The following is a 17,207-nucleotide window of genomic DNA, read 5'->3' as shown; positions in this document are numbered from 1 at the left end:
GGGCTTGTTAGGGAGGGTATTTATATATACTGTAAATGTACACATGCTGGTGGTTTGGAGGGCATGGGGGACCTGTCACGTTCCCTTTAAGTATTAGTGTCATGATGCAGAAGCAAGAGGCCCATTAAGGGTTAACCTTGTGGATTCTCACAATAAGTAATGATGATTTAGGGTTTGGTGGTTATATACTTTGCTTGGAATCTAGCTAAAAGGACATTTTGGAGCTTGAAGAAATTAGTAGGAAATGTATGTACATGTAGATAGCAATGCTTATTGGTTGACAGCAGCAGAGGCAAAGAATACAAATCTGATTGGCTAAGAGCAGCTGATTGACAGGTCTCTCCTAAAAATATTCCGCCTTTATGTTCATTTTCAGGTGGAGTACATAATATATGTTCTATGAGATGACTAGTGCAAACTTTAAGTACCACAATTTTAATGCGTCTATGTGACCTTCTATCCCTAACAGTAAAAGAGATGGTACATTTCCAATGTATAGGCCAGTAACCATTGTCCTTTGTTCTTGTGCCTCTGACAGGCAGCTCATTTTCACGTTAGGCTTGGATACAAGCAATAGCTAAAAAAGATGTGAAAATGAAGATTATTTATGTTTTACAACTTTCATAGCGATGTTCTTATGATTCTGTCACATGTGCAATCTGTTTTTCCCTGACTGAAAAACTCCTTTTTAAATCCATATGCAAATAAGTCTTAAATGCTCTGAGCCTTTCCCTACCCAGCTCTATTCTATTCCCCAACTATCCTCACCTTCCTCTGCTTGATTGACAGCTTACTGGCTGTGTAGTCAAAGCAGTGGGCTGTCGGTCAAACAGAGGAAGGCAGGCAATAGAGCTCTGGAGCCAGAAGCTTGGAAAGTGCTTTGACACCTTCCAGAGCACTTAAAGAGGTTTTCCCACAAACAAAAGGTCATTTTAATCAATGGCTGTGTCTGACCGTGTACAGAACATGGTCTGATTATACCACAGCTCCTGGGCAGGGGAGGAAACAAAAGAGTAAACAGACATTACAGCAGGGATTGCAGCTGATTCTTTCTTTGAAGTAAAATATTGTTTAAAAACAGGCAAAGTTATGTTTTACCTCACAAAAAGAATCAGCTGCTATCCCATTCTGTAATATCTGGATACTTGTTTGCTTCCTCCCCTGCCCAGGAGCTGTGGTATGATCAGACCATGTTCCTGCACGGTCAGACACGGCCATTACACAGTACACAGCAGGGGCTCATTTGTAAGATTATCTCCGCACAGGAACATTTTATTTAAACACATCCAATTGTGGAACTTATTATTCCAAGTTCTATTGATTACTATCAACTTTTGTTCATAGAAAAAACACTTTAAGCCTGATTTTCATATTAAATATGAAAGCTACTTTTCAGTCAGTTAGTAACAGATTACATAAGTAAAGGTATGGATAATATTGTCTTTCAGAAATCAACATGACCATATAAACAGTTTGGGGAGGTGGATCATTTTTACTGATTCTCATTAAAAATTAAAGTCATTATGTGTGGTAAGTGATTATTTTGGGGAAGCAGGCTTTCTCTATTAGTTCTGGTGCATTTATATACATTTCTACATGAAAATATTGACTCAAATAATACAAATTTATATATCTCTGAGCTTAGCATCTCGATATCTATCCTGTCCTAAACTGTATTATGCCACCTTATCAACCTCAAGTCAGAGGCGCTTAGCTGATTAAAGGTTTAATTTATTATTACCTTAAAAGGGTATTATCAAGTTCTGAAAATAGTAGTATTAATTAGACAATATAGAAAAAGCAAGTCAGTTGCAAACTTGTTAATCTTTATCTGCATTCATTCTCCAGCTGTGTAAACCTTTATCTTACATTATGTACAGCTTTTTGTTAAGTTGAACGACCACCAGAGCTTGGCTGAGAATGCACAGTAGTGACATTCAAGGCTGAGGAGTTAACTCCTAAGATACTAGCCGGATATCTCCAACCCATTGATTTCTATACAGCATTTAGAAAGCTGCTCACCTCCCCCTCCCTGTCAGCTCCTGACCTAGCTTCTGTTAACAGTCCTGCATAATTCCAAGCTTCCAGTATGGGCAGTTTCCACGGCAGATCTCTTAATTACAGAGCTTATGTTCCTGAGCTGTGTGCTTGTTGAGAGCCCTTGTTAGTTCTATATGTAATTATAGTAATAACTGTGTAAACTTCATAATAATGAAAGACTGTTAATGTGTTATAGTAGCAGGAGAAGCTACTGACCAGAACTGTTACTCAAGGAGTAAAGCCTGTCCCTCTGAAACCAGAAACTAAGGAAACTGCAGAGCAGTGAGCTGCTGAAGCGAAAACTTCAGAATACCCCTTTAACAAAGGCACAGTATATTAAAAATTTGCATGATTCATTATACTTGACATATGATTAAAAAATATATTCATTGCTTGTTACTGTCCAACAATTTTATTGGATTGACCATGTTGGACAGCCCATATTTTATTCTATCGTCCTCCAGTTGCTGATCCCATGCTGCTGGGATCATCTGATTTCAATAGTACGATGAAAATAATATAAGTTTTATCTACCATTAAGATCTTTAAACTGACCTTGTGCAATGCAGGAGCCAAAACTGGTAACAGGAAGCCATTGTAAATATAATCTACCAGCTGAGCACGTATTAGGGGATGAGCAACCTAAAAACAGAAATTCTAATATTACTTTTTTTACTAACACAGATGAATGATTAACTGCTAACAAAAAGCAAAGACATACAGTATAACATTAAAATCTGTGGTTATTGCAGTCAGAAATATATGTAAGGACCAAGATCCCATTTATACTTATTACTGCTTATGCACACATATTTTTTGTACGAGTCAATTATTTTCTATAAAAGAAGAACACACTGTAGAATACTTATATTTTGTACTACGAATAGCTACAATTATTAAGCTAATTATCTAGGATGAAATATGGTCTGATATATCTGAAACATTTATAGTACTTTTTCTACTGTCCGAATTCTATTGATTGGAAGTACCAGTATAGTCTGCAATGTTTTCAAAGGTTCAAGCAGACAAGAATTAAATGACAAATGAAGAATGTTAAGGGACATATGAAATATGCTCAGCCCATGCTATCACCCAGGATACTTCACTGTGTTCTTTGAGGACACACAGTGGTCATGAAAATAACTTGAAATGGACAAAAGTAACTTTCAAATTAAATTTACTGAATTTCACTAATGAAAATCAGTTCTTGATTTTGAATTGTGGTTCAACTGGAAAACTTAAAAAAAACAAACTACTGAAAATGTCCTGGGCAAAAATGATGGTACGCCTAGAAAAGATAGAAAAAAGTTTTATCATAGGAACATGTTTAATTAAGGTGTTTTCTGTAATTAGCATAACAGGTGTCTTCAAACTTGTAATCAGTCAGTCTGCCAATTTGAAGGGTTAGGCTATGTTAACACTATCAGTATTTGGTCAATATTTCACATCAGTATTTGTAAGCCAAAACTAGTAGTGGGCCAAAAATGCAGAAGTGGTGCATGTGTTTCTATTATACTCTGATGACAAATTGAAAGGACGGATAATATGAATAGTAGCCAAAGTGCCCATAACAACTTCCAAAGAGATTAGAAGGCACATCATTGTCAGATCGCACCATCCATTTCTGTCTTGGCCAAAGAGGACTGTTGAAAGCAAATCATAAAAAAATGGGTCTGGAATGTGCTGAAATGCATATTGAGAAACAGTAAAGCTTCTGGGAGAATGTCATTTGGAGAGATGAGACAAAACTGGAGCATTTTGGTACATCATGTCAGATCTGTGTTCACAAATGCAAAAATGAAGCATACAAAGAAAAGAAAATTGTACCTCCTGTGAAACATAGAAGAGGCTTGGTTATGTTTTGGGGCTACTTTGATGAAATATCAAGACTATCCAAGCATTCTAGAGCGAAATGTGCTGCCCAGTGTCAGAAAAGTTAGTCTGAGTCACAGGTCATGGGTCCTACAAGAGGATAAAGACTCAAAACACAGCTAAAAACATGCAAGAATGGCTGACAGCAAAGCATTGGACTATCCTGAAGTGACCTTCTACGAGTCCTGATCTAAATCCTATTGAACATCTGTGGAAGGAGCTGAAATATGCAGTCTGTAGAAGGCACCCTGCAAACATGGGACAACTGGAAGTTTGCTCATGAGAAGTGGGTGAAAATAGGTGCAGAAGTTTCTTGAAATTTACAGAAATTGCAGTGATTTTCTCAAAAGGTTGTGCAACAAAATATACCTGGTCCTTAAATGCCTGCACATGAGGAAAGAGACATAGCGAATCAGAAAAACTGTACAACATTTCTAATTGAAGGTATTTTCTAATATTATTATTATTACACCGACTTAATATTGGGATAGGATCTTGGAGATGGGAATACCCTTTTAAGGGTATTTCATTTTTGTCCAGGTGGAAGAAATTTTGAACAGTTCCAAATATCAGTTAATTTTGCAAAACTTTGAGGCCTCTACAAAAAAGCTGAAGATGAAATGGAATTTCACTTTTCAGCACAACGACGACCCTAAGCATAGCTCCAAATCAACAAAAGAATGGTTTCGCCAGAAGAAGATAAAAGTTTTTTAACTGCCCAGCCAGAGCCTAGACTGGAATCCAATTCAAAATCTGAGGTTTAACCTGGAGAGGTCTGGACACATGAGATGCCTTCACAATCTGACAGATTTGGAGCGCTACTTGAAAGAAGAGTGGTCAAATATTACCAATTGAAAAAAGAAAAGCATAATGCAGCCGCCATCGTGCTTCACTACGGGTATGATATTCTTTTGGTTATGCGCAGTGTTGGTTTTCCGCAAAACAACCTTTTGGAATTATAGCCAAAAAATTCAACCTTTGTCTCATCAGTCCATAACACATTTTCCCACATGTTTTTGGAAGACTTGACGCAAGCTTTGGCAAAACAAAGTTGAGCATAGATGTTTTTGTAAGAAAAACCTATCATCCTACCCCACAGGCCACACATATGAAGGATACAGGAGATTGTTGTCGCTTGAAGTGCACAATCAGTACTTGAGAGAAATTGTTGCAGTTCTTTTAATGTTGTTGTAGGCTTCTTGATTGCTTCCCAGACCAATTTTCTTCTAGTCTTCTCAGAAATTTTTGAGGGACATCCAATTGTAGATAAAGTCACTGTTGTGCCAAATTTAAGCCATTTCTTTATGCCAGTCTTCATAGTGTTCCATGGTATATCTAATGCCTTGGAAGTTTTTTTAAACTCATGCTCCTGAATAGTGTTGAGCGAACATGCTCGCACTGCTCGGTACTCGCCCGAGCATCACGCTACTCGGGATGTTCGGCGAGCACCGAGCATTTCCGGGTTACTCGGGCGGGAGCTCGGGTCTCCACCCTGCATGTTTGGCGCTCTTTACAGAGCCAATGAACATGCAGGGATTGCCAGCTAGTCACTGTAATGCCGCAGCCATGTTGGTTGTGGGCATTACATTGATTGGCTGGCCGCACAGCGTCACCTCGAGTATTTAAAACCAGGCGCCGCCATCTTGGACACAGACGGCTGGGATCAGACAGTGTAGGGACAGCGCTGCTGATTTAGGGAGAGATATATACTGCAAAATAGTTAGTGTAGGGTCTGTAAAGGCTGCCAGATCAAACAAACAGTCCTTCTCAGGACTAATATCCATCCCAGATATCAGACAGGCAGGCAGGCTGTATAAGAGACGCAGTGGTTATACCAGCAAACGCTGTATTACAGTCCTGTGTGCTCCTGTTGCTGAAATTGCTGGACTTAGCTCCAGGTCTCGGGGGCCAGGAAAAATCCTTTTTTTTCATCTAAATCCTCTTTTTTTTTTTTCCTCCTTCACACTGTACACATACCCATCTTATTAACCTTTTAGTTCCCCCCCCCCCAAAAAAAAAAAGTGTGTCTGTGACAGTTCAGACACAAATATAATTTTTTAAAAGAGTCTGGTGTAGGCCAGAGAAATAGAAGTGTGGTTTTGCAGTTCCATGGTTCAAACCTCTGTATTATCCACTTTTGGGCCATTTTTACCTAAAAAAAAAAACAGTTTGAGTGTGTCGCTCACTGTTCAGCGGCCAATATATCTGTTTAAAAGAGTCTGGTACACACCAGTAAATTATAACTGTGGTTTTGCCGTTCCACGGTAAAAAATCTCTATTATCCAGCTTTTGGTATTTTTTCCGTAAAGAAAAACAGTAATAGTGTCTCCTGATTGTTCAGACACCAATATATCTGTTTAAAAGAGTCTGGTACACACCAGTAAATTATAACTGTGGTTTTGCCGTTCCACGGTAAAAAATCTCTATTATCCTGCTTTTGGCATTTTTTGCCGTAATTTTTTTTTTTAATAGTGTCTCCCTGATTGTTCAGACACAAATATATTTGTTGAAAATAGTCTGGTGTAGGCCAGAGAAATAGAAGTGTGGTTTTGCAGTTCCACGGTTCAAACCTCTATATTATCCACTTTTGTGCCATTTTTACCTAAAAAAAAAAACAGTTTGAGTGTGTCGCTCACTGTTCAACCGCAAATATATCTATTTAAAATTGTCTGGTATACCCCAGTAAACAATAACTGTGGTTTCGCCATTCCACGGTAAAAAATCTCTATTATTCAGCTTTTGGCTTTTTTTCTGTAAAGAAAAACAGTAATAGTTTCTCCCTGATTGTTCAGATTGTTTAAAAGAGTCGGGTGTAGGCCAGAGAAATAGAACTGTGGTTTTCCTCTTCCACAGTTCTAATCTACTTTTTATTACCCTTTTTCCATTGATAGTGCGAGTGTAAGCTTTTTACTTCCTTTACAATGGGCAAGGCGCGTGGCAAGGGACGTGTAACTGGACGTTCTGGTGATGGTGCGTGCAGAGGACGGGGCCGTGGCCAAGGTAAAAATGTGCCACAACCAACAGCCACATCTTCTCGCTCCCACTTCTTGACCGAATTACTAGGGAAGCACAGAACAACACCAGTATTGTGAACTGATCAGTGTGAACAGGTTATTAATTGGATAGCAGATAATACTTCCAGTTACCTGGGCACCACCACCTCCGGTCTGTCTTCCACACGGTCAAATCTTAGTAGCCGTGAGTCTCGACCGCATACTCCTCCTCACCCTGATGCTCCTTCCTCCCACCATGCCGAGTGTCGTCAGACAGCAACTGATCCCACGCTTGGACACTCTGAAGAGCTGTTCACTGGTCCATTTCCAGATTTGTACTCCTCGCCTGCTCCACTTGAAGTGGTGGAAGAGGAGATCCCATGTAGCGATGCCAAAATATTTGAAAAGCCACGGCCACAGGAAGTCGACGTTGGCAATTTGTCACAAAATGTGGACGATGACGAGACACAATTGCCAGGAAATGAGGAGGAGGATCGTGGTGCGCAAGTGGAAGAGGAGGTGGTGGTGGATGATCTAGTAACTGACCCAACGTGGCAGGAGGACATGCAGAGCGAGGCCAGCAGCACACAGGGTGAGGGAGGCAGAGTACCCCAACAGAAGGCAGGCAACAGTTCCCCGTAACACCAGCATGAGGGACGTTGCCAGTACAACCTGTAGGTCTTCCAGAGTCTGGAATTTTTTTAAAGACTCTGCTGATAACCCCAAAAAGGCCATGTGTACCACCTGCCATGCCAGCATCAGCAGGGGTGACAAAACTACCAGCCTGACCACTAACAGCATGATCAGGCACATGGCAGGAAAGCACCCGACCAGTGTCAGCGGGTGTCACCACTGCTTCTTCCGCTGTTGTGCGTGCAATAGAACCCCCTATTGTGTGTGCAAGGCAATCCCCTGTCCATACTGCATGCAAAGATGCCCCCTCCTCTCAGTCTTCACTTGTTATGGCAGTTTCTCAAGAAACAGCATCAACGTCCACGTCCCACCGCAGCGTTCAATTGTCCATATCCGAGACCTTTTAACGAAAGCGGAAATTCGCAGCCAACGGCCCAGAGGCCACAGTCCTAAATTCACACATTTCACGACTGCTTGCATTGGAAATGCTGCCTTTTAGGCTGGTGGAGACGGAATCCTTCCGCAACCTTATGGCGTTGGCCATCCCTCAGTACTCGGTCCCCAGCCGACACTATTTTGCCCGGTGTGCCATCCCCACACTACACAAGCACGTGTCCCAAAACATCTGCCGTGCCCTCAACAACGCAGTTACTGGGAGAGTCCACCTGACAACGGACACGTGGACAAGTGCTTGTGGCCAGGGACGGTACATCTCCCTGACGGCACACTGGGTAAACATAGTGGAAGTAACTGGCTACCCAGTTGGACCTTGAGACGGAACACATCCTCCCTACACTGAGGATTGCGGGCCCTATGTCAGTCAGAGTTGCCCCCACAGTGTACAGCTCCTGCGCATCATGCTCCTCCTCCTCCTCATGTTCAGTCTCCATCTCAGATATCACCACATCAGTTACAGGCTGGAAGCACTGCAGTACTGCCTCCGCCAAGCGGCAACAGGCTGTGCTGAAACTCATAAGCTTAGGTGAGAAACCTCACACTGCTTGTGAGTTGTGGACAGCTGTGAAAGAGCAGGCAGATCTGTGGCTGAGACCGCTGAACCTACATCCAGGCATGGTCGTGTGTGGCAAGGGCCATAACCTGGTGGCGGCTCTGAGGCGAGGCGAGATCACACACGTACCATGCCTGGCTCATGTGCTTAACCTCGTGGTTCAGCAGTTTCTTAAATCGTACCCCGAGTTGCCAGATCTGCTCGTCAAAGTACGCCGCCTGTCAGCTCATTTTTGCAAGTCGGGTACAGCTTCCGCCACCCTTGCTGTGTTGCAGCAGCGTTTGCAGCTTCCGTCACACCGACTGGTGTGTGATGTCCCCACACGTTGGAACTCTACTCTGCACATGTTGCAAAGGATTTGTGAGCAGAAGAGAGCAGTTGTGGAGTACCAGCTGCAACAAGGCCGTCGATATTCAGGTCAGACTCCACACAAGACCTCAGGAGTGGACATGGATGTCTGACATTTGTACCATCTTGACAAACTTTGAGGAGTTCACCAAGATAGTGAGTGGCGATGATGCCATCATTAGCGTCAGCATTCCACTTGTCTGTCTTTTGCAACGCTCTCTGCAGAGAATTAAAGAGGAGGCATTGCAGCCAGAGTATGATGAGATGGATCAAGAAGCCGTAGCAGTCGATTACACACAGCCCAGCCTCATCTCATCCCAACGTGCATTGGGGGACAATGAGGGAGAGGAGGAGGAAGAACAGGAACTTGTATCATGCGCTGTAGACGGTAGTACCTGTACAACTGTCATACTGTCGGTTCAGCGTGGGTGGCCTGAGGACAGGGGGGAGGAGGAGGAGAGCATGGTCAGTCATCATCTTGGTGAGGACACGGAAGTCTTGCCTGTTACCAGTCTGGCACGCATGGCTGACTTTATGTTACGCTGCCTTAACCGTGACCCTCACGTTGTCAAAATGTTGGGTGACAGTCATTACTGGTTGGTGACACTTTTAGACCCCTGCTACAAGGAAAACTTTCACTCTCTTATTTCTGAGGTGGAGAGGTCTACAAAAATGGGGCAGTACCAGAAGGCCCTTGCTGCAGAACTGTTAAAAAATTCCCATCTGAACACGCTAGCGGCAGAGGTCACAGTTCGTTGCCCAACCAAGGCGTACATGCGAGAGAGACGCAACTCCAATCCAGCAGAGGCAGGGGAACACTGTCAACGTTCTGGGACAGTTTTCTCAGACCCTCCCTTCGGACAGACCCTGAGGCGCGGGGTACTCTCACAAGGAGTGGAAAGTTTCAAAAGATGGTGAGGGAGTACCTTGCCGACCGTACCAGCGTCCTCCGTGATTCCTCTGTGCCTTTTAATTATTGGGTATCGAAGCAGGACACTTGGAATGAACTCGCTCTGTACGCCTTGGAGGTCCTGGCCTGCCCTGCCGCTAGCGTGTTATCGGAGCGTGTTTTTAGTGCCGCTGGGGGAGTTATAACTGATAAGAGCACTCGCCTGTCAACTGACAATGCTGACAATCTGACCCTTATCAAAATAAACAAGGGCTGGATTGGGCCAGACTTCTCATCACCACCAAATGACAGCAGAGTAACAAAGTCAAATCCACTGTGTTATTCCGGGAGGTGTATTCGCATACACCGCTTCACACCCACACATGGGTATACGCTTCCTCATTTCGGCTGTTTTATGTTCTTCTCCTTATCCTCAGCCTCCACCACCACTATACCACCAGGGTGACCGTGGTCCGTGTTGCCATTATTGAATGTTCCTCCGTCCTTATTTTTGTCAGCTTTTGCTTGGAAGGCATCAGCAAAGACTGTGGGAGACCCACTCCCCAATAATGCGAATAATATTTTTAAGATGCTGTACTGTATGGCTCTTGTAAGGGGCATTAAAACCGTCTTGTTAAGCTACTGCGACCTCCACCACTTTTTCAAGGGGCATTAAAACCATCTCGTTAAGCTACTGCGACCTCCACGTCTCTTTCGAGGGGCATTAAAAAAGTGTTGTTAAGCTACTGGGACCTCCACGTCTCTTCCAAGGGGCATTAAAACCATCTTGTTAAGCTACTGTGACCTCCACCACTTTTCCAAGGGGCATTAAAACCGTCTTGTTAAGCTACTGCGACCTCCACGTCTCTTCCGAGGGGCATTAAAACCGTCTTGTTAAGCTACTGGGACCTCCACGTCTTCCGAGGGGCATTAAAAGCATCTTGTTAAACCACTCTGAACTCCACAGCTCTTCCAAGGGGCATTGAAATGTTGTTTTTAATTAACTCTAACTTCCACGACTCTTCGAACGGGAATTGCATTTCCTCCTAATTTTTGGCAGCTTTTGCTTGGAAGGCATAAGCAAAGACTATGGGAGACCCACTCCCCAATAATGGGAATAATGTTTGTAATATGCTGTACTGCATGGTTCTTGTAAGGGGCATTGCAAGTTCCTACATCCTAATTTTTGGCAGCTTTTGCTTGGAAGGCATAAGCAAAGACTATGGGAGACCCACTCCCCAATAATGGGAATAATGTTTGTAATATGCTGTACTGCATGGCTCTTGTAAGGAGCATTGCAAGTTTATCCGTCCTAATTTTTAGCAGCTTTTGCTTGGAAGGCATAAGCAAAGACTATGGGAGACCCACTCCCCAATAATGGGAATAATGTTTGTAATATGCTGTACTGCATGGCTCTTGTAAGGGGCATTGCAAGTTCCTCCGTAGCAATTTTTGGCAGCTTTTGCTTGAAAGGCATAAGCAAAGACTATGGGAGACCCACTCCCCAATAATGGGAATAATGTTTGTAATATGCTGCACTGCATGGCTCTTGTAAAGGGCATTGCAAGTTTCTCCGTCCTAATTTTTGGCAGCTATTGCTTGGAAGGCATAAAGCAAAGACTATGAAAGACCCACTCCCCAATAATGGGAATAATGTTTTTAAGATGCTGTACTGTATTGCTCTTGTAAGGGGCATTAAAACCGTCTTGTTAAGCTACTGCGACCTCCACCACTTTTCCAAGGGGCATTCAAACCGCCTTGTTAAGCTACTGTGACCTCCACCACTTTTCCAAGGGGCATTAAAACCGTCTTGTTAAGCTACTGCGATCTCCACGACTCTTCCAACGGGCATTGCATTTCCTCCTAATTGTAGTCAGCTTTTGCTTTTCAATGCATAGGCGAACACTAAGGGAGAACCACTCCCCAATAATGGGTAGAAGGTTTGTAGTATGCTGCAATCCACATCTGTTTCAAGGGGCATTGCAGTTCCTCATAATTTTTGGAAAGTCTTCCATTCACTGCTTAGGCCAACAGTGCACAGGAGACCCTGTTGCTATAAATGGAAAAAACGGTTTAGTTAAGGCCCTCTGACCTCCATGTCACTTTCAAGGGGCATTGGAGTGCTTCTAAATTTTTGGTAGGCATTGCACTCACTGTATGCCCTATAACTGCGTAGCCGAACTGCTCCTTTTGGTACAGAAACATATCCTACAAGACATGTGTGGTTGACTGGCCTGATATTGATGTGAATGGTCCCTGTTCCTCCTGCTCTTTCTCCTTTGCCACCACCTCATCCATCATTTATCACCTGAAGCTTTGTTTTAACGGGAGTCATAGAACTCGGATAGTAGCGGGAAAACATCCAGCAATCCTCGGAGGAGGTAGGATATGCGCCAAAACGCTGACCACCTCAGGCCTAGCCCCTACTACATACATGCGCTTGCATTCCAAGAAAACAAAGCAGATGCTAACTTCTATCATCATCATGCTCCTCACCTTGGCACTCTCAACTCCCCTGATGGAGAAGCCAGGGCCCACCGGAGGAGTCTGGCTCTCTGGTGGGCTCGTCCAATGCTGCCCTAAAGCAGGCCAGGCTAAGAAAAGTGTGTGGGAAGGTGACAGGAGAAATAGGGGCGGCTGGGGACCGTTTAGGGACAACCGGCCGCCGGGCGGCTGGGGACTGAGTATGGATACCAGGCTGCCGAAGCAGCCATGAGGTAGTGGCCAGCTTTGGCCTCCTCCAAACTAAAAGGCACCATTTAAAGTGCAAGCTAGCAGTATGGCATTGCAGCCTGGGGGTGGGTGGGTGGGTGGCAGGCTGCACACTTACGCTGGCATTAAAAGAAAACAAAGCAAATGCTAACTTCTATCATCATCATCATGCTCCTCACCTTGGCACTCTCAACTCCCCTGATGGAGAAGCCAGGGCCCACCGGAGGAGTCTGGTTCTCTGGAGGGCTCGTCCAATGCTGCCCTAAAGCAGGCCAGGCTAAGAAAAGTGTGGGGGAAGGTGACAGGAGAAATAGGGGCGGCTGGGGACCGTTTATGAACACTCGGCCGCCCCCAGGCGGCTGGGACCGTGTGTAGACACCGGCCGCGGGGCGGCTGGGGACCGAGTATGGACACCCGGCCGCCCCCTGGCGGCTGGGGACTGAGCGTGTACACCCAGCCGCCGGGCGGCTTGGGACTGAGTATGGATACCTCGTGGCCGAAGCAGCCATGAGATAGTGGCCAGCTTCGGCCTCCTCCAAACTAAAAGGCCCCATTTCAAGTGAAAGCTAGCAGTATGGTATTGCAGCCTGCGGGTGGGTGGGTGGTTGGCTGCATATTTGCGCTTGCATTGCAAGGAATGGGGGAGGTACAATTGAACACTGCCCTGGGACAAAGACTTGCCCTGGGACAAAGACTTGCATGGGGATAGTTGCAAGTCTGCATCTACTGATGCGGCAAGGATCACTTCTGATGGGCACACTTTTAGGCAGTGACCTGGGAGTCAGAGATGCTTCCAGGTGTCTTCCCCATACTGTTCCCATGTCTTTTCAGCACTGTATGCATGTGTCACACAGCACATGGCCAGATAAGGTTGTAAAATGTTAAAATGACATTTCCCGGTGAATGCATTTGTCACGGTTGAAAGCAATAAAAAAGTGCAAAAACGCATGAAAAATCCTACTTGTGAGCATAGCCCAAGGTGTGGAGGAGTATTTTTGTTTTTGGTTATTTATTTTACCTTATACACAAGTCTTTACCCTGGAAAGGAAATTCCTTAACATATTTCACAGGAAAGCAATTTCAGTTTCGTTTTTTGAACGTTTTATTGCGAGCCCGTAAAAGTGGCTTAATACCTTTGACCACATTGTTGACAGCAGTGACCTGGGGGTCAGAAATGCTTCCAGGGGCGATCTCCATGCTTCCCCCATGTCTTTTGAGCACGGTCACTATCGTTTTGGGCACTTTTTAGGCTTTCTACAGACTGCCGGGGGCGCCGCCACAAAAATGCTCGACTCTCCCATAGACTAACATTGGGCTCGTTGCTCGGGTCGAGCACCCGAGTATCACGGTGAGCTCGGCCTGAGCTTCGAGCTCCCGAGCATTTTAGTGCTCGCTCAACACTACTCCTGACTGATAACTTTCAACAATGAGATCCCTTTGCTGTGTTGTAAGAAGTTTATGGACCATGGCTTTTGTTGTAAAATGCAGCTAAGAAAATGTCAGGAAAATCTGAAATGATTCCTATTTGTATGCTTTTTTCACATGACAAAAACCTGGAATTTTAACAGGGGTGTGCGTAAACTTTTTATATCCATTATATGTTTTGTGTATACATACACTTATATGAGTTAGTATAATGTAATATTGCTTCTATATTGAATGCTTAGCATCGTTTGCTAAAGTTGTCTATTAAAGTATTGTAAAAGAATAAAGGGGATAAGTGGCATACCATGTTAATTCAGTCATAATAAACTTAAAGTAAAGCTTTTGGAAATGTAATTTCAGGCCTGAAGCATTAATATCTCAGCAACCTTCAAATGTTCTTTTGAATCCAAAGGAGACTTGTCTGGCAGTAAAAATAATAGTAATAGCATTTTAAACTAAACATTTCTTATGTAGAAAACACTTCCCGATAATTACCTTATAAATGATAAGAATTTTAAGGCACTTATAGTTTAATCAATTCAAATACAAAAACCTTATGCCATGAAAACAATGTAAAAACTTGCACAACTCAAGGGCAATGAAGAGTTCCAGTATATTTTTTATGCAAAACACTCCTACAATACTGCTTTTTAATAAATGAATTACTAACCTGTATTACTGCATTGCAGAATTCAAGAGAGTTCATAAACTGAATCAGTGAAGGGAGCTGGAGCCAATCTTCTTTAACAAGACAATGCCATTCTTCTCCTTTATCTTCCAGCTTTGTTGGTAATGAAGAATAGAGACCACTCAACCCTGTCGCTAGTACCTGTAGACAGTGAAAAACATCACTAAAAAGACATTCTTGTATAGAAATTATCAGACATAGATAGTGGCATATTTACCACTAGGAACTGGAGGTCCAGTGCCTAGGGTGGCAGGTTAGAGGAGGCGGTATCAGCTAATAGGAAACTAGGATTTTTTTTTAACTCTTCTTCCCGTTCATGATAAAACTAAAGTTTATACGGGAAACGGGGCATGTATAATAAATACTCTTCCCTCTTTTCTACAGTGCACGTTCAGACACAGTCATTACACATTACATAGCAGGGGCAATTTTATATGACTATCTCAGCACAGGAACATTTTTTTTTAACACATCCACTTTTGGAACTTATTTTTATTTCAAGATCTATTAATTAATATGTACTTTGTTCGTGGGACAATTCCTTTAAGTAAAATGAATGCACAGCAGTTCCCAAAAGACTTGGCAAAAAATACTCATACTCACCTATTTAATCCTCTACTACCTACTCCACTGCAGCTGATTCGGTGGTCTCCAACATTCTTTTATTTGTCCTGTACTTATGCACATTTACGACATGTAGGAAAAGTGACCAATGGTGCAGGAACGGTGGCGGAACTAACAAAAGTATTCTTTTCATTTTAAAACATTCATTACCTTTTAATCTTTTACTATATACGGATTATTGAAAATATCCCTTAAAATTTTGATTATCAGTATATAATAAAAAATTACAATGCATGCATTCTGCCTGATGCTTGATACACTGCAATGCATTAGTATTCCTATGCAATAAATCAGCAATCAGAAAATCCCTCAGTGTTAAAAAATATGAAAAAAAAATATTGATTAATGGGTTAAAAAATATAGAAAATATTTTAGACAAAAGCCCTTTTTCCTATAACAAATACAGTAAAAAAACATACACAAAATTGATATCAACAATCGTAACTATACCATTAAATTCTGTGTATTCCACATGGAGAATGACATTAAAAATGCTTGAATTGCTGTTTTTGTGGCTCTCACCTTAACAAAATGAAATAGCCTGCTCAAAAAATAAAATTTACCATAAAATGGTAGCAATTAAAACTGTAACTTATGTTGCAAAAGATAAAACATGACACATATGTGTACAGTGGCATGTAAAAGTTCAGGCACCCCTGGTCAAAATTACTGTTATTGTGAACAAAGCAAGTTGAAGATGAAATGATCTCTAAAAGGCCTAAAGTTAAAGATGACACATTTCCTTTGTATTTTAGGCAAAAATAAAAAATATATTTTCATCTTTTACATTTTAAAAATTACAAAAAGGAAAATGGGCTGATGCAAAAGTTTGGGCACCCCCAATGGTTAGTACCTAGTAGCACCCCCTTTTGAAAGTATCACAGCCTGTAATTGCTTTTTGTAACCAGGCAAGAGTCTTTCAATTCTTGTTTGAGGAATTTTCATCCATTCTTCCTTGGAAAATTCTTCCAGTTCTGTGAGATTCCTGGGTCATCTTACATGCACTGCTATTTTGAGGTCTAGCCACAGATTTTCAATGATGTTCAGCTCAGGGGACTGTGAGGGCCATTGTAAAACCTTTAGCTTGCGCTGTGAAGAATATTCAAGATATAATCCCATGTCAAGCATTGTGCCCTGTTTGGCAGGGGATTATAAAGGTCTACAGTGTCAGCTGTAATCTGACACTTCTGCAGCTAAAGAAGAAAGGAGGGGGCTGAGAGACACAGTGAGTGACAAAACCCCCCCCACCAGCGGCTGTGAGCTGCCACAGGAAGACCACCTATGGCTTCCAAGCCATGAGGCATGTTCTTTGTATCAGACAATTATAATTCAACACCGAGTTATGGGAATATGATACATTTCAGTGATACACCAATTAGATTTTTGGAAACACACGAATCGAATGAATGTCACCCTGGTTTTCAGCACAGTCCAGCGCGTAGGGAATGGAGACACATGGCACAGCCTTGCAGTAGCCCCTAGGGCCCCTGTGCTTGGTATCCACGCGTAGCAGGGGCCCGACTGGATCCGATGACACTAGAACTGGTTCCCTAGGACCGTCCATTAAGGAAGTATAGCCCATTCTAGTTTTTGGAGTTTTTAGCTGAGAGAGAGGCCACGTTTGAAGATGTAGATTCAGCCAGGAGGCCGGAGGGGAAGTGACCCAAAGGGTTTAAGAGCTCCAGCAGCAGCTAGCTCAGTGTATTTGTTTCTGGGAGGTTGCAAGGATACATTGTGTGGGCGAAGTCCTGCAACAAAGAAAGAGGGCCCCACAAGCCTCCCATGTGGCAGCTTCTCCCCCACAAGCCATGCCTTTCCTCTGACTGGTAATTGACTCTTAAGTTCTGCATATATCTTTTGTACCACTGCTAGTGTGTTTGCATCTCTGACGATTATGTATGTATAACCTTTATGTATATAGTGTAATGTCTAGTGTGCCCTTATGGTGATTAAATATATAATTTAACCTTGGGC

The 17,207-nt window shown here is 42.9% G+C and overlaps 1 protein-coding gene across 2 annotated transcripts in view; it reads right to left on the bottom strand.

The window, feature by feature from the left end:
• The window catches only part of FHIP1A (FHF complex subunit HOOK interacting protein 1A), a 412,196-nt gene that overhangs the window by 138,307 nt on the left and 256,682 nt on the right, over positions 1-17,207 (bottom strand). For both annotated transcript variants that reach the window (XM_073642529.1, XM_073642528.1), the window contains 2 exons: positions 14,592-14,750; positions 2,596-2,682 (listed from right to left, as the gene is read on the bottom strand). In XM_073642529.1, coding sequence (XP_073498630.1) covers positions 2,596-2,682; positions 14,592-14,750 — 246 coding nt within the window. The remainder of the gene's footprint in view (positions 1-2,595; positions 2,683-14,591; positions 14,751-17,207) is intronic.

This window comes from Phyllobates terribilis, unplaced genomic scaffold (assembly GCF_046119375.1).
Source record: "Phyllobates terribilis strain yellow unplaced genomic scaffold, ASM4611937v1 Scaffold_1__5_contigs__length_1240528914, whole genome shotgun sequence".
NCBI classification, from domain to species: domain Eukaryota; kingdom Metazoa; phylum Chordata; class Amphibia; order Anura; family Dendrobatidae; genus Phyllobates; species Phyllobates terribilis.
The sequence above is the reverse complement of the archived record's forward strand: the minus strand, read 5'-3'. Positions and strand labels throughout refer to the sequence as shown.